Raw genomic sequence first — 17573 nt, forward strand, 5'->3', positions numbered from 1 at the left:
AATGAGGCTGTGAAGGTGGGGTCCTCATCTATTAGGATTGTGCCTGTATAAGAAAAAGTGGGGAGGCCAGGTTGGTACCCAATCTGTGCAGTCCCAGCCCTTAGGGAGCTGCAGCAGCTGACTTAGACCCTCATTAGTAAAGTGTAAGCAAACAACTAGAAACCTGCAAAGAATCAATTAAGAAAAGCAAATTGGTTTCCTGACATGACAGCACCCATGGAAGAAATCAAGAGGGTGTCTGGTAGGGAAGAGGACAGAGGGAATGGGGAAAATCTAATTAGTGACCCAAAGACCAGCTCCTGGCACCTCCAGAACACAGGGGGGGGGGGGCGCACAAGGTTAGGGTTGCACCTATGCCCAGGGAAGATGTGGGCACCAAGTGACCTGTGGACCAAGGGCCTGGGTGAGGGTGAAGAGTGGAGGTGGGGTGGCCGGAGAAGTCACAGGCAGGTCAAGAGCAGAGGAACTGTCACTCACATGGAAAAAGGTAAGGGTAGCACATTTGATAGACGCTGCTGAGGCTCAGACACGGGGACAGTGTATGAGGGAGTTGGCCCTGCGATACAGATGAACAGATGAACCAGGATTCTCTCTGTGTCATCCTATGCACCTCAGCAGTGGGTGAGCTACTGGCAGTTGATGACCACTGGGGGAAGAAGGGCCGTTTTTTTTGGAGGCATGGCCACCATTTGGGTTGTCCTGTTCAAGTAGATGGTTCCACAGCCATGAGCTCATGGGCAGCACTAATTGGACTCAGTGAGACATATATCTTAAAAAGCAAAAGAGCAGGGTCTGGATTAGGAGAGCGATGGATTGGGGAGGTCTGGGTTTGGTTTCTAAAAACTGCCAAGAGAGTGGGAGAGCTCACATCATCTGCAACTCGAATTCCATGATCCTACACTGTCCCAGGGTGCTGCATATATGTACACACACACACACACACACACACACACACACACACACACACACACACACGGAAGGGAAATCAAAGGCAGCCAGGTGACCCCACACACACCCTGGCCAGGGAAAAGACAGGCACAGGCACAGTCCCTTAAAGATCCCAAGTGAGCCTGAACTAGGGTCTTAGTATTCACTTCAGAGTTCTGTGTAACCCTATCTAATATTTCCCAAATGTATTGACATCCCCCACCCCAAAAATCCCCTCCCAGGACATCCATGAGGACTCTGCGGCTTTAGATTTGAACTAAGGGCAGCGGGTTTGACCCAGGCTGTCTAGGGATGGGAACCAAGGGAGGAGGGGAATAAAGCAAGCCCAAGTTAATTCAGGATGTGAGAGAGAGAGAGAGAGAGAGAGAGAGAGAGAGAGAGAGAGAGAGAGAGAGAGAGAGAGAACACCATGCTAATGGGGAGAGGACTATTTTATGAAAATGTCACACTTTATTTTCTGAAATCTTTCCAATCAATCTGATCCACACTTCCTGGTCATCCTAGGAATATGGCAACAAGGACTTCCTTTAGGTCTTTACAGAACTATACCAGGAAATACCACACCCAAAAAAATTATTATACCAGACATGTGTGAGCAAAGTTGAAAATGTTTATTCTAAGCCATACATACTCAAGCACACAGTAATAACGGTAAACCTCACGTGGTAATTCACGTGCAAGTGATCTACATAAGAGCCTATTAAAATTATATATTTTAGCACAGTTTTACAGATACATAAAATGCATTGATCTAAAGGGATCAGTTGATGGATTTTACTAAATATAATCACTGCCACGGGGAAGCTCTAGGCCATTTCCTACACCCCCTGAAAACTGTCCAATTCTTTATAGAAAGTCCTCTTGTTTATCCCAGGCGGCTGCTGTGCTGAGCACAGAACAGCGGGAGATCTCTGGGTCAGAACACGGTGTGACTAAGCAGGGTTTGCTTGAAAGGGGCAGGAGCATCTCTGAGGTTCTGCTCTCACTGCGGGCTAGCCACAGAGCATCAAAGGCCCATGCTTGTGAGCCCAAGAAGCTGGCAGCTCAGGGAAGCCCACCGAGGATCTAGCCTGCCTGCTGCCCAGAGGCAAAGAGGGAGGACAGCGGGGCAGGCTGAATAGTGTCTGTGTCAGGTTTGTGTATGCCACCATGACCCACAAATGCCGTGAGCAGAGGACACTGGTGCCAAGAGAGGCAGCCCTCCTTCTAGCAAAGTCTTCAAGGAAGGCAGGGGAGGGAGAGAGAAGGTAGGAGGAGAGAGGGTCTATATGTATGCAGTTCCATGTAGACACAGTGTAGGTCACTGGAGATGTCCTCGTGTCCTCACTGGATTCCTGGAATCTGTCTAAATCACATGAGGTTTCCTCCTTGGAGAGAAAGAAGTCAGAGGGGCCAAAGGGACAGAAGACCCTGCGCTTCCTGTTCGCACTCAGCCTACAGTACACCTGCAATGAGAGGAAGCTCCGGGATTCACAGCCCTGTTCCACAAACCCTGCCTGCTCCTGCTTCTCGGTCCTCACAGCCAGCCAGAAGCTCCATCTGAGACTCGGCCTGTGCCCACACCCTGGATCTCACTCACCCTGTCTTTGACTCAGTGCTCTGCCTGTGTTCCCCATCCTTCTGACTCTCCCTTTATTTGTTTTGCTCCTGTTTCTTTACCTTTTGACTTCATGCTAATTGTCTAGCTTACAGAATGAGGGTGTGAGAGAAGTGGTGTATGATAAATGTGCTTGTCCTCTGGGATTGCATTGTCTTTGACAAAAAATCTCCGCTCCAGACTTCTCCCCATCCTACAGAAGGCTGCTGTTCTAACTGACCTGGGGGTGCCCAGCCCCCGTGTATACACTCACAGCACGACCCCTGCACCAAAGGCTCAGAGGACTTCCGAAGAAGGGGTGGAAGGCTTATAAGAGTCAGAGGGCCAGGACGCCGGGACCTGTGCTGTGTCTTCTACCGATGAGATCGCAACAACGTGGTCACCTAAACAAGACCTATGTAGTGACAATCCCAGTTGTCCTGTCAGTGTGGATTGGGGATATTTCACAAGGCTCAGCCCCTGCACAGAGAACTACAGCAGCTGAGGGTTGCTAAAACAGGGAAGAGGGAGGGGGAGTCAGTCTTCTCCAGGGACCAGCCCCCTCATACTTTCTCTGAAACTAAGAGGTCAGTCCTAAACACTAAGCGGACTGGACAGGCTGTGTGTGTGCGTCTGTGTGTGTGTGTGTGTGTGTGTGTGTGTGTGTGTGTGTGTGTGTGTGTGCGCGTCTGTGTATGTGTGTGTGTCTGTGTATGAGTGTGTGTGTGTGAGTGTGTGTGTGTAAAATAATAAAAGGTCATGGATTTGAGAGGGAAAACAGGGAATACAAGAGATAGTGGTGAGAGAGGGTGGGGTGGAAATGATGTGTATGAAATTCTCAACAAAAAAAAAAAAAGAAAAAAACCCACAATTTTAAAAAGAAGCCTGTTCTCGAGACTTCGGTGAGATCGCTGAAGCCCTTTGTTGCTTAGCTGTCAAGGGCACACTTGTTCAACTTGTTCTGCCTAGACTCTCTGCACTTGCCCTTGGCTGGAGGAGGCAGGGGAGAGTTTTTTCTTGCTTCTGGCTTCATTCAGAAGCTCCAAGCCCTTTAGGAGACCACACCTTCTGACGTTTCCTAGTCTGGGCCCCAACTATCAGGTCCGACTTCTCCAGCTCTGGCTCTCTAGGGTTCTGGGACAGCCACCAGTCTGAGAGATTGTGGACAACCTACTCTCCCTTTGTCCTTCCAGGCACCACCCCGGCCACTTCCTTCCTATACTCGGCAGCCACCTCTCCCCAGACAGCTCTGAGTCCTTGGCTGAAACAGACACTTCCACCTTTCCTTGGAGTGAACCAGGGGTCCCAGGTTTCTAGGGACTTGGGCTGCCTTTGTTCCTCCCCTCTGGGGTAGAGACTGGGTGGAGGCGGGGAGCGGGGATCCTGCAGGATAGGAGATGGTGTTGGAACCTAATAGCGTGTGGTTGCAGCCAAGTCACAGCTGAGCAATTTCACTTTCTGTTTCCTTGTGTTTGGAGGGCCTCAAGGAGTTCTTGCTGAGCTTCCCCGGCTCGGAGGTGGTGCACTCCGCCCTGAGCCAAGTTCAGGGCACCCTCGGTGCTGTGTATGGGATGGCAGAAGAGGAAAGTGGATCCAGCTGCTGGTAAGTCCTAAGCTGCTAAGGTCGATGATTACATGTGTTACGAGAACCTCCCAGGCTGAGGCCATGGGGCTACCGGTACTTGAGACAATGAGATCACAGGGAATTAAGAACCTGGAAAAGCAGTTTTCACTGTCGTAGGCTAACTGTCACCCCACTTCGTTTCCTTGCTCCTGTCACATAGCTGGGCTGACACTGTGTGGACTTCTTTGTCCTTGGCAGCCCCTGCTGGAGTGGCCTCTGATCCTTCTGCCTCTCCCAGGTCTCCATAATCCCCATTCTAAAAAACTCTGCAAAAGAAATCCACAGTTAACCAATGGGCCAAGCTCCTGGAGTACAATGGAAGTCAGGGAGGAGCGATAATATGAACAAAGGAGTCAAGACCATGATGGGGAAACCCACAGAATCAGCTGACCTGAGCTAGTGAGAGATCACTGACTCAGGTCTGGCAAATGGGGAACCTGCATAAAACCGAACTTAGACTCCCTCAATACAGGTGACAATGGTGTGTGACTGGGACAATATGTGAGGCCACTGGCAATGATCCAAGATCTAACACTAATCACAAACTGACTTAGTGGAGCTCATTCTATATGGAAAGATACCTCGCTCAGCCTAGACACAGGGGTGTGGGGTGGAGAGGTAGGTGCCTTGGTCCTGCCCCAACGAGATAATGGGACAGAGTAGGCTTCCTATGGGAGGCCTCCCTCTCCATGGAGCAGATGGGAGGAGGAGGGAATGGAGGGAGTGGGAAGAAAGGAAGGAAGGGGAACTGGAATTGGAATGTAAAATTTTAATTAAAAAATGAACAAAAAACACTGCAAAAAATCTATTTTTAGAAAACTAAAGTCCAGAATTATTTTCATTGCTACTGGGGGGGGGGGGGGGCACGTACAATGAGATGGACTTGCAGATTCTCCAGAGGGAAATCCCAAAAGCCTGAAGGTGTAAACTCTGAATGGGTCACTTAGTGTTTTCCTTCTCCCCCCACCCCTTGGTGTTTTGAGACAGGTTTTCTCTGTGTAACGCTAGCTCTCGTGGAACTCGCTCTATAGACCAGGCTGTCCTGGAACTCACAGAGATCCGCCTGCCTCTGCCTTCCAAGTGCTGGGATTAAAGGCGTGTGCCACCAACCCTCGGCCTTGCCTTTCATTGTTAGAATACATAATATCTCATTTTCAAAAACTCCTTTGTGTGTAGCTTTTTCTTTTGTGAAATATATACTAGAGTTCTTCAGAGAAACAGAACCAGTAGTGTGTATGATTATACAATGTAAAAGGCACTACAAAGTCTCAATTTTCCTTTTAGAATCAAGTCAGAGACTTTTTCCACGCAAGTTTTTAGTCTTTTACACGTTTTTTTCTGGTTAAAAAAATCCATTCTAAGATAATATCTTCCTTCTGTATTAATATTCCTGTAGGGGAATGCATAGAGGGTTAAAAAAAACTAGAATGAAATCAAGCTCTGGATCCAAACAATCTACATGTGCATCCTGTGATTTCTTCTCCCCCAAAAGCCAATTCTCTCTTAGTTTCAGCTTCTCTTGGACTATTTAAGTCCTTGACGCCATTTAAAGTTTTGAACAAGTTGCTCAGTACATTATTTTTTACCCCAATAGTGGGCCGTAGATTTAGCAATCTTCTTCTTTTTTTTTCTTTTTTCTTTTTCTTTTTCTTTTTTTCTTTTTTTGGTTTTTCAAGACAGGATTTTCTCTATATTGTTTTGGAGGCTGTCCTGGAACTCCCTCTGTAGACCAGGTTGGCCTCCAACTCACAGAGGTCCACCTGCCTCTTCCTCCTGAGTGCTGGGATTAAAAGCATGCGCCACCAGCACCCAGCTTCCTAGCAATCTTTGAAAGTCATTAGGAATTCACAATTGATCTCTCCTAATTTGCACCTTTTGAGGTCTAATTTTTTGAGACTTATTTTATATCCTAAATAATTAATAGAATCTCATTTTTGTATTTTTTCCAAGAGCAATTTTTAATCCCCAACAAGGCAAAAATTTTTTTACTTCTTCAAACATTTCTTCTAAAGTATCTACATTTGAATCATCCATGTAACAGTAAACAAAACTGCTTACATACTACTTCCAATGGATGTTGTATAAAATATTGGCACAGGGTGGGGCTATTTAACATTCCCTGTGGGAGAATCTTCCATAAATATCTCTTAACAGGCTGAAAATTATTATAAGTAGTCACTGTGAAGGCAGATTTTTTTCTCTTTTTCTTGTAAAGGTATAATGAAGAAAAAAAACCTTTTAAATCAATAACTATAAGAGACCACCCTTTAGGTAATAGAGAAGGCAAAGGAATTCCAGACTGTAGAGAGTCCATTGGCTGAATCACCTTATTAGCAGCTCTTAGATCTGCTACCATTCACCATTTTCTGGATTTCTTTTTAATAACAAATGCAGGAGAATTCCAAGGGGTGGTTGATTCTTCAATATGCTGAACATTTAGATGCTCCTGTACCAGCTGTTCTAAGACCTAGAGTTTCTCTGTTGTTAAAGGGCATTGCTCAATCCATACAGGTTTGACCATCAACCATTTTAAAGGTAAGGCTCTTGGTGCCTTTGAAAAATCAGCAGCTGTTTGCCCGGTTCTTGTACAACCTTCTTATATTTTTTCCAGAAACATTCGTTAAATTATGGTCTGTTTTTGAGATTGGATGAATGTTAATCTGAGCATTCCAATGCTATAACAAACCACATCCCCATAAGTTCATTGCTATGTGAGCCACATATGGCTTTAATTTTCCTCTCTGCCCTTCTGGCCCTATGCATTTGACCCATCTTGGACTCTGTTTTACCTGAGATAAAGTTCCAATCCCTAAAAGCTGAACATTTACCTCCTGAAGAGCCCAATTTGCATGCCAAGATTCTGGTGCAATTATTGTGATAACCGCACCTGTGTCTACAAGACCTTCAATGACAATATCATTTATTTGTATTTTTAATTTTTGTCTTTGTTCATTTATGGAAGTATCCAAAATATTTGCTTTGTGGGTTCTCCTGAATTTCTTTTCTCTCTTCTATAGCTTTTCTATCATCCAGAGCAATATGTTTTTTGGGGGATTTTCGTTTTTGTTTTGTTTTATTTGTGGGGTTGGTTTTTTGAGACAGGGTTTCTCTGTAGGTTTGGAGGCTTTCCTGGAACTCATTCAGTAGATCAAGCTGGCCTCAGACTTACATAGATATGCCTGTGTCTACCTCTTGAGTGCTGGGATTAAAGGTGTGCACCATCACTGCCTGGCTAGTAGGATGGTTTTTTATAATAGGCATTGTCTAGGAAGGAGTTTCCTTCACAATGACAAGAAACAACAGAACTGAATTTGGTATGGAGGCCTGCATGCAAGAGTCCCCTCAAAGTGTTTCCCAACAGCAAAGGGTTACCTTGACTTTCTCTTGTTGATCTATATACATTAGTCCAATGCCTGCCCTTGCCACACCTTCTGCATAACCCAGAAGGGAGGGGTGTTCTCTTTGGATTATGCTTAGAAAAAAACTTTGTTTCTAGGAACACCTGTTTACAGTCCCTTTTCAAACGACCTTGTTTAGCACAATTGAAACACTTGGCATTATAACTTTTCTTCACCTCTGGAAATCACCTCTTCTATTCAAGTATCATCATGGTCATGAGATTCAATATTGCCTTGTATCTCAGATCCATTCCTCCAAGGGTGCTGATCTTGCCTTTAATGGCCTAATTACCTTTTTGCACTGTGCATTAGCATTTTCAAAAGCCTGAGATTCAATTACAATTTATCTAGCTTCTGAATTTGGTTATCATTCTATTTACTGCTGAAGTCAATATTTGTAAGAAGTCCATGAAGGTTTCTTTTGGGCCCTGTATAACTTTAGTAAATGACTCAATTTTCTTTCCTACTTCTTCAATTCTGTCCCAAGCATTCAAACCTGCTGTGTGGCACAAAGCCAGGGTGTGGTCATCACATAGAGAAGTTGGTCTTGAAAGATTTCCATACCTCTAGCCACACTTCATTGCTCAATAATCTTAGTCTCATCTAATTGAGGACCAGGCTCCAAGACTGCTATAACTAAGTCTCCCCAGTCTTGAGGGATAATTCTATTACAAGTTCACCACGAGTTTAACATCTGCTTCACAAAAGGTGACTGCATGCCATGTGAGACTATCACTTCCTTGAATCTCATTAAGTCGAACATTTCCAAGGGAATCTATTCAGTTCTTGCACAGCCTTGGTATAACTATCATTTGGCAGTTGTTCCTGTAGGGTGACTGGGTAAATTAAAGTTGGTTGTTTGAAAACCTTAGGCTGTTCCTCTCTAACCTTATAATGCAACCCTGAAATTGGTTCTCCTTTAAATTCCTCTGTCTGGGTCTGAATATCTCTATGATCTGTTTTAATAAGTTGTTCTAAAACTTAAATCTTAGCACTCATACTAACCATCTTTTTTAGTGATAAAACAAAAATGGTAAGACTGATAATGTTTATAATTGACATTATATAGATCCCATCCAAAGTAGTTATCCTTTCACTTAATTGTTCCATTTTCAAACTGCCCAGTGCATTATCATATAGAGACCTAACTCCCCCATTGTAATGGGGCTTCCAATTTTTTTTTGTTTTTTTCAAGACAGGGTTTATCTGATTGTTTTGGAGGCTGGAACTCACTCTGTAGACCAGGCTGGCCTTGAACTCACAAAGATCTGTCTGCCTCTGCCTCCCGAGTGTTGGGATTAAAGGCATGCGCCACCACTGTCCTGCTGGGGCTTCCAACTTTTTAATGTGGGGAAAAAACTCTCTTTTAACTAATTCCTCTCTTTACAAATTCCCAGGTGTCTCACTAAATCTACCCATGATGATGATTCAGATGACAGTAAAATGTGAAACTTACTGCTGCTGTGTAGAACAGTAGATGCCCGAGCAGGTGTCAAGGCAGCTACGTAGTTTGGCAGCAGTCAGAGGAGAGGGTTCAGGGAAAGCCCACAACCCACTGGGACAAAAGAAGCCAGGAGCCAGCCATCCAAACCCACTCACAGGCTTAGGGAAAAAAGAGAGGAGAACCTAGCCAAGGCAGGAACCCTGAGTGCAGCTCCGGCCTGCGCCAGTGGCTGCAATGTCACAATCAAGCAACTTTTTTGTGAATTTGTGCCCCAAAAGTTGGATGCCAGATACAAGATGAGTTCTAATTGGTCTTAATAATAAAAACTTAGAGTCAGATAATAGAAAGTGAAAGCTGAAAGACCAGAAAAGCAGAGCAGCCAGCCCCTAGAGTTGTTACATCTACGAAATCCTCAGACCAAAAGAGGCCCAGCTACTGTCTTCTCCCACCTTATATTCCTCTGTCCACCCAGCCATATCACTTCCTGTCTGTCTGTACAGACCTCCAGGCCTCTATGGGTAACTAGTGTCTAGCTCTGCCCTCTGATCTTCAGTCGAGCTTTATTTGTTAGAATAAAAACAAGATATCACTACATCACACAATTGTGGAAGTTGGAAAGAAATCAGCAGAGTGGCCCAGTTGACTAGATATGGTACAGGTACAGCTTGACGGTACAAAGCTAGAGAATTGTCATTTGAGGAGGGTGGTTCTTTTGTTCTATTTAGTTCTTAGTGGATTAGATAGAGATCACTGACATAGAATACAAAATTTCTTACACAGAATGTTTATCTTATTCTTCCTGATGACATGTAAAATTAGCCATTACAACATCATATCAATACCTGTGAAGATTGCAGAGTTAATTGGGTGGTTTTGTTTTAGATATGAGTCATTGCTTAGAATGCACCCACTCAACATGTACAGTGCTCTGCCAAGATCCCTGGTTTCTTCTATTGCACCCTCAAAAATTACCTCAACAAAAATTCTATTTCTGTCTTCCCACAAACAACTTAATTTACACACACTGGCTCTGCATAGACCATCCTTTGTGCCAGCAATTACCCAGCCATTGGTAGCCTCTTGTAAGCTGGTTTATGCTTCTACATGGAATCTATCCCTTAGTTCAACCACTGAGGACACTGTGTGTGCAGAGGAGTCGGCAGACTATCGGCTCATGTTCAAGTGCTTCAAAGAAAATAAGGTGGAAATCGCAAGCGCCATCACAAAGTCCTTTCCTTTCCTTATGAGCCTCCGAGACCGCGACTTCATCTCTGAGCAGAAGTTCCAGGTGAGTGAGGAGAATGAACTCAGCCCTGACAGTAAGCCTGGCCCATGCCGTATTACGCTGAACCTCTGGATGCAGCCAACAGGCTGAAGGGCCTCCAGGGAGGAAGGACCTTCCCTTCTTGGAAGTCAGAGGTGACAGGAGAAGCAGGGATCACAGGGAACATTCGTATCCATCTCTGCTGTAACCGAGGCTGAGGTACACGGTGACAGAGGATGGATAGGGAGTGGGAAAGATCAAAGGGCAGAGCAGCCCAGGTTAACTTGTGCAATGAGCATCAGAAGCTAGAATGCTAGTGGACACGTCCAAGCAGGGCTTCCTTACAAAGCCTACTTATTCCAATCCTGGAGCCTGAGGAAGCCGGGCCGTGGTGGAGCAGGCCTTCAATCCCAGCACTAAGGGAGGCAGAGGCAGGCGGATCTCTGTGAGTTCAAGACCAGACTGGTTTACAGAGTGAATTCCAGGCAGCCAGGGCTATGCAGAGAAACTCTGTCTGAAAAAAAAAAAAACAAAAAGGAAGGAAGGAAGGAAGGAAGGAAGGAAGGGAGGGAGGGAGGGAGGGAGGGAGGGAGGGAGGGAGGGAGGGAGGGAAGGAGGGCGGAGAAAAGAAAGCCACAGGCAGTTGGGTCACGTGAGGCTGGAACCGGAAGTCGTGCTTGCTTCTCTACTAATCGTTCCTTGTTCCTTGGGCACAGCTGTGGCCCTAGAATGTAGTGCAGGTCGGTGATGGGGTCCCTGGAGATGATGGAGACAAACCTCCTCTTCTCTGTGCATTTTCTCTGCCCTGTGGCCAGGATGCTCACTTGGTTGCCTTGAGCCCTGCTGACCTGGTCAGTCTCTGGGGAGTTACTGTCTGGTCTCCAGACAGCATCTCATGGCCTGTCAGGGCCACCGTGGAGCATCTTGGCTTAGAGACACATCATTTGATCATTCTTTAGAATACTCTTTCCTGTCAACTGTGTGTCAGCATCAGAGATGCTCTAGGACAAGCATGGATCTGTCATTACAGAGAGGACGTGTGAGATGTCACCTGATATGTGCAAAACTCAGACACTTCACAAGCAATCATATGGTGCTTGAACTGGTCTAAGCCTCTCTTAAAACCCATAAATCCATTGTGACATAATTCTTCACTCAATATTTTTAAGATTTCTAAAAAAAAATGCGAGAACCAGGATGCAGTGAGAAATGTGGTGTATGACATCCTCTGCGACCTGCAAAAGAACTTCAGCCTGAGGCTTCTGGAAGTGATCTTCAGCCCAACGCATCTGAAGGCCTACCCAGACTTAAAGGAGATTCTAAGTATCTTCCTAGATGGTAACTATAGCTCTCACGCATTTCAGGAATTCAAGATCAATTTCATTCATGTATCCAGTCATTCAGTCATTCATTTTTCATTGACATACACTTTACTGAAGGACTGTGACATACTAAGAACAGAAGGATTACTAGGTGAAGAAACCAAACCTGGCCCACTGGCCCATGTGGTCAGGAATTTGCACATAAGCCAAGTAACCCAGAGATAATTGCCCAACCAGGAGCTGATTTTGTGCTATAAAACATAAGGGTTTACCTTGTTTTCTGGGAAGGGAAAAACACACAGATGTTGAGCTTTTCTAGGAAGGAGGAAGTTCTCAGATACTTGCAGACATATCCAATGATTGTATGTGTGTGTGTGTGTGTGTGTGTGTGTGTGTGTGTGTGTGTGTGTGTTAAAAATGTACCCATTCAATAGAGTCCTTGATTAACTTTCTTCTCCAAAAAGTGGAGAAATCACACAGGAAGCCCAACTCAAATGCCTCCCAAAATGTACTTGAAGGGCCTGGGACCAATAGGGCCATGGAAGGGGACAGTCCCCCACAAGATATTCTGAGGTTCTCCTGCCTCCATTGTTGCTTCCTTCACCATGACTGACCCTTGCTTATATAATGAGGTCTTGAGTAGAAACCACTTAATCACCAGAGAGCTAAAGACACCCCATAGAAAAGAAATGTCTGAATGGGTCAAATCTTCTCAAGCAAGTGATATTACAGGGGTCATCAAACAAAAGTAGACCATGAAAAGTAGACAAAAGATCCTTTAGGAGAGACAGAGAGACTACCAAGATCAGGCGAGGCACTTTGGGGAAGAGATGAGGGCTTGTGTCTGTGTCACACCTAGTCAGGGGCTGGTGGCTCAGACCGATGATACAGAGACAGGTGCAGGCAAACATTTCAGGACCTGTGAATGATGTCTGTGTCCACTTAACCTGGCAGTTCCTTTTTCGGAATGTTCTCAACCTCATGGTTGGGGGGAGTGGGGGGATGCCAAAGAAAGCAATGTTCCTCAGAGAATGGTCTGCAATGGCAAATACTGGTAGAGACATGAGGACATTAGAGACTGTCTCCCTTATGTTATAGAGCCACTTGACAAACATGTGAAGTCCCCATGCTGAAGTGGAACAGTGCAGTCCTGCCGTTTATCAGGTGTAAGAGGTAGTGTCATTAAGAGAGTACCAGGAGGAAGTGTAAGTTCTGTCTGGGGATTTGACTCTGAGGAAAGAAGCCCATGAGAAGTGGAAAGAGGATGATTGGTTATAAGGGTGAACAGTATGTTGCCATGTGTGGAGTACAGGGGTGCCTGAGAGAAACAGAGGCTAAAAAGGGATGTGTGATTGGTTCCCTGACAGTGTTTGACCCAACACTACAAACACAATGAGAAAAATGACTTACCTCATAGACTGACAAGCCACCATTTGTCGTTGTGAATGTCCCAAGATAGAGTAGGACAAGAATCTTTGCACAGTTTGGCCACCGACTGGTGGATCCACATTCGTTATCTTTTGAGACTTGGGGACTTGTTAGACATTTGCTTCCATCTATTGGGGAAGGGGTCATTATCTTGTAATATTCAGAAAGAATGGGAGAATCAGAAGCAGACACAAGATAAAGACTTTGAAAGTTGACGAGACAAAATGAAGCAAGAATAAACAGAATATTTGCTATCTGTTGTACCTACAAATCAAGATAGCAATTTATATTTATTTATTTTACATACCAACCACAGTTTCCTCTCCCTCCTCTCCTTCCATCCCATCCTACACCTCCCTTCCACACACACGCCCATCCACTCCTCCTCTGTCTCCAACTCAGAAAGGGTAAGGCCTCCCATGGGAGTCAACAAAACATGGCATATCAAGTTGAGGCAGGACCAAGTTCCTCCCCCTTGCATCAAGGCTAGATGAGCCATCCCACCATAGGGAATAGGTTCCAGAAACCCAGCTCATGCATCAGGGACAGGTCCTGGTCCCACTGCCAGGAGCCCCGCAAAAGACCAAGCTACACACCTGCCATCCAGACGCAGAGGACCTAGGTCAATCCCATGCCAGCTCCCTAGCTGTCTGTCCAGAGTCTGTGAGCTTCCACAAGCTCAGGTCAGCTGTCTGTGGGTTCCCCCATCATGATCTTGGTGCCTCTTGGATAGCAACTTCTTTATATAGAATTACATATGCATCTTTAACTAGCATAACTCAGAAATGAGAGCACAATGAAACGAGTTGCTGTGGACACCGAGTCACCTGGCAGTGGTTCAGGAACACCATCTGAGTTGTGCACAAGAGGTCTAGAAAAGAGGTCTAGAATTTACACCTGCAGCATAGTCCCAGCAAGTCTTCAGAGACATCACTCTCAAGCCTGAAGCTGAAGCTTGCTAAGTGAAGGCCCTGATGGGAGTGGGAGGAGACACTGTGCTCAGAGCACATGGCTCCTAGGCTACAGCCCTCTTCACCTGGAGCTTTGAGAAGCAGGGACCAGCAAGCAGCAGCGCTTAGCATAGGCTGCTACAGGACCATCAAGCAAGCATTTGGAGCATGACTGCTGCCGATTGGCTGGATTTCAAATTTGTATCACTGCTTCTGACTGGCTAGATTTCAGAAGCCTGGTTAGTGATTAGGTAGTCACTGGCTAATTTGGGACAGGTTTGAAGCTAGTAAAGCTAGCAAAAGTCATCCTTTTCCGTTTTCAAAGAACATTTTTTTCCTTCATCAAGGAAGATAAGAACCTTAAAGTTTCCTTACAAATACATGTAGCAAATTAAAGGGGGAAAACGGAAAATAATGTCCGTGGTGGAAAGAGAAGAGCTCCACTGGATCCTGGGAGTGATCGTTAGAGCAGGTTTTGTTTGTTTCTTAGTTTGCATTGTCTTTTGTTTGGTTAGTTCCCCAGAAAATGCTTCCTCTTTCATTAAGAATCGAGCTAGCTTGCTGTACAGTCAGAGAGCAGTGGGGCTCTCATTTGTATCTGCCTTAGGATCCATGGACAACAAGTTTTTGGTTAGGATTACTATCCAGAATGCTAGATCACCAAGTGAACAATGAAAGGGGTTAGAGGAGCATGCTTCTAGCCTATGCCCTAAAATAATCACACAGGTGCAGTTCTGGCAAAGGGAGAAAGACAGGAAAGGAAAAAATAAAAAAGAGGAACTGAAAGTCAGACAAAGGGAGAATGTAAAAATGTTTTGGAGGAATAAGAAATGGGGGTAGATCTCAAAGATATAAAAAGGTCATGTGTCAGCTGCTTGGGATCACAGCAGAAGACCCCCAGTTCAAGGCTTGCTTGAGCTACTGTGAGTTCAAAGACATCCAGGAAAATTAGTTGGCACCATGTCTAAAACTGAAACATAAAGAAAGCATGTGTGGATGTAGCCCAGTAACAGACTGCTTGCTTAGGACAAGTGAGGTCCTGAGTTTGGTTCCCAGTATTACAAAATTAAATAACAAACAAACGCCCACAATTTTTGTCCTGGTGCAGAGCAATCCACAAGTGAAAATGAGATGTGTTCCTGTGTCATGTGTTACCCAGCACACAAGCCAAAAGATCGGGAAGCAAGGATCGGAAGCAGCCAAGCAGGTAATTAATAAATAAGGCTGACCAAGGGTCATGGGTTAGGCATGGCTCAGGGAGTACCACAGGCTTCAGCTTGTGGTCCAGTCCATCCACAGTTCTCTGCATTTGCCCTTTGGGAGCTGGAGAGAAGCAAGGACCCTTTAGAGAGACATGTTTAAGATTGGTTGATCACGGCTTGCAGACACCGCTGTCCCCTGTCTCCTCTTCCTGCAGCCATGGTCAACCCCACCGTGTTCTTCGACATCATGGCCAATGGCAAGCCCTTGGGCCGCATCTCCTTCGAGCTATTTGCAGACAAAGTTCCAAAGACAGCAGAAAACTTTCGCGCTCTGAGCACTGGAGAGAAAGGATTTGGATATAAGGGTTCCTCCTTTCACAGAATTATCCCAGGATTCATGTGCCAGGGTGGTGACTTCACACGCCATAATGGCACTGGTGGCAGGTCCATCTACGGAGAGAAATTCGAGGATGAGAACTTCATCCTGAAGCACACAGGTCCTGGCGTCTTGTCCATGGCAAATGCTGGGCCAAACACAAATGGTTCCCAGTTTTTTATCTGCACCGCCAAGACCGAGTGGCTGGATGGCAAACATGTGGTCTTTGGGAAGGTGAAAGAAGGCATGAATATTGTGGAAGCAATGGAGCGTTTCGGGTCCAGGAATGGCAAGACCAGCAAGAAGATCACCATTTCCAACTGTGGGCAACTCTAATTCTTTTGACTTGCCGACTTCTTCCCCACCAGACCATTCACTCTGTAGCTCAGGAAAGCATCCCCCTCACCCCACCTGCTCACAATGCCCTGTAATCTCTGTTCTCACTGAAATTCTTTGACTTCCATGTTTTCCTCATTTCCCTACAAGTCTATCTGAATTGCAGAGTTAAGTTTATGATTATGAATAAAACCTAAGTAAAAACGGGGGAAAAAAGACTGGTTGATCACACACATATCGATGAAGTTAAAGAAATGCACTCTTAAAACTGGCACCTATCTTAGCCGGGCGGTGGTGGCGCACACCTTTAATCCCAGCACTCGGGAGGCAGAGGCAGGCGGATCTCTGTGAGTTTGAGGCAAGGCTGGACCGACAGTCTCCAAAACAATACAGAGAAACCTTGTCTCATAAAAACAAAAAACAAAACAAACAAAAAAATTGGCACCTATCTTTTCTGCCACCTTGATGTAATGAATGGTACCAATTCTTCCCAGCCACCCAAGACAGCAGGTAAAGGTCTGCAGCCAGATAGTGAAGTTGTGAGTTCAGGTCAAGTATTTTCAGTCCACTGGGCATTTCCAACCAGAGTCCTCAAGTATGTCAAATAATTAATGAGGGCTTGCCCAGAAAATATCCTACAAAATTCTTATTTTATCCATGCAAAATGTGTTAAGATTTAAAATGTCCCATTGGGGGTGAGGCCAAAAATGCCCAGGGCCCTCCCTGGATTCTTAGTTCTCAGCCTTAGGTACTTCTAGAAGGAGGAAAGGGAATGATAGTCTAAAAACTGATGTAAGCAAGGTCTTTGTAGTGTGATGGGTCCTAAGATTTGTAACTTCTCTTTATTATTTCTTCCCTCATTGCCATTTATTGTTTTCTAGATACAATGGAGACTGGGAACAACACTACTGTAGGAAAATCCAAGGGGAAGAGAAGTAAGGAATGAATGAGAGTTTTATGTGTTTTGGGTGTTACTGATAAGTTGTCTACTGCTAGAATTATCATTGTTATTGTGTGTGACAATGGAGTAGACTGTGGTGACCTCCCCTGAGTTCCTCCTTGCCCTTGGAACCTTTTATCTTAATGATAAAGGCATTCTACATATATGATTAAGATAAAGACCTTGATGGGAGGATTGTCTTTGACTGTTGGTGTAGGGGTAACCACTGATTTTATGGGTCTGAAGAAGTGCAGAACCTTTCTTAGATTCAGAGAGAGGAAGTGGAGAGTACTTTGGAGAAAACCTACACTCTTTCAGTTTATACCGAAGTGAGTGTTTGAACATATGGCCATTAATTAGGGCTCAATCTTTTGCAGCTCTTATTTAAGATACAATTTACAGTGAAAGGCACAGATCCTAAAGGGTTTTGGTGGATCCTGCTAATTGCATCATTTTTGCAATCAAAATCTTATGGGGACACGGAACATGCCAGTGAAGGTTCTCCACACCCTTTCTGTCCCCTTCCCATAAAGGCAGCCACTTATTGTTCAAGGATGACTTAATTTAGGTTGATTTTTAAGTGCTTTGTAGGTAAGATTTCCTAGAAGTTCTTTACTGTAAAGTTTCCCTCCCTCCACAGAATGACTCTGCAATTAACTCACAGTGAGGGACACAGTGCCAGTTGGCTTCTTCTTAATTGTCTAAATAGTCCGGATTTATTTGCATGCTCTCAAAATCCTGGGCTCTTCAACATTTCCAGCTTGG

The 17573-nt window shown here is 45.1% G+C and overlaps 1 protein-coding gene across 5 annotated transcripts in view; it reads left to right on the forward strand.

The window, feature by feature from the left end:
* The first annotated feature begins 3635 nt into the window (after positions 1 to 3635).
* The window catches only part of LOC106022166 (peptidyl-prolyl cis-trans isomerase A), a 32450-nt gene continuing 18512 nt past the window's right edge, over positions 3636 to 17573 (forward strand). For 3 of the 5 annotated variants that reach the window (XR_005879859.1, XR_005879860.1, XM_040753164.1), the window contains exons 1-6: positions 3636 to 3833; positions 4003 to 4127; positions 10113 to 10278; positions 11424 to 11592; positions 15063 to 15161; positions 16750 to 16803. Coding sequence is in view for 2 of the 5 variants with exons in the window: in XM_040753164.1 (XP_040609098.1) it covers positions 4096 to 4127; positions 10113 to 10278; positions 11424 to 11592; positions 15063 to 15161; positions 16750 to 16803 (520 nt within the window). In the remaining 3 variants the exon portion in view is untranslated. Of the gene's footprint in view, positions 3834 to 4002; positions 4128 to 10112; positions 10279 to 11423; positions 11593 to 15062; positions 15162 to 15371; positions 16805 to 17573 lie in introns of those variants that run through there. The other 2 variants (XM_040753165.1, XR_005879861.1) reach the window with 2 other exon arrangements.

The sequence above is a fragment of the Mesocricetus auratus genome, unplaced genomic scaffold (genome assembly GCF_017639785.1).
Source record: "Mesocricetus auratus isolate SY011 unplaced genomic scaffold, BCM_Maur_2.0 Super-Scaffold_100010, whole genome shotgun sequence".
NCBI lineage: Eukaryota > Metazoa > Chordata > Mammalia > Rodentia > Cricetidae > Mesocricetus > Mesocricetus auratus.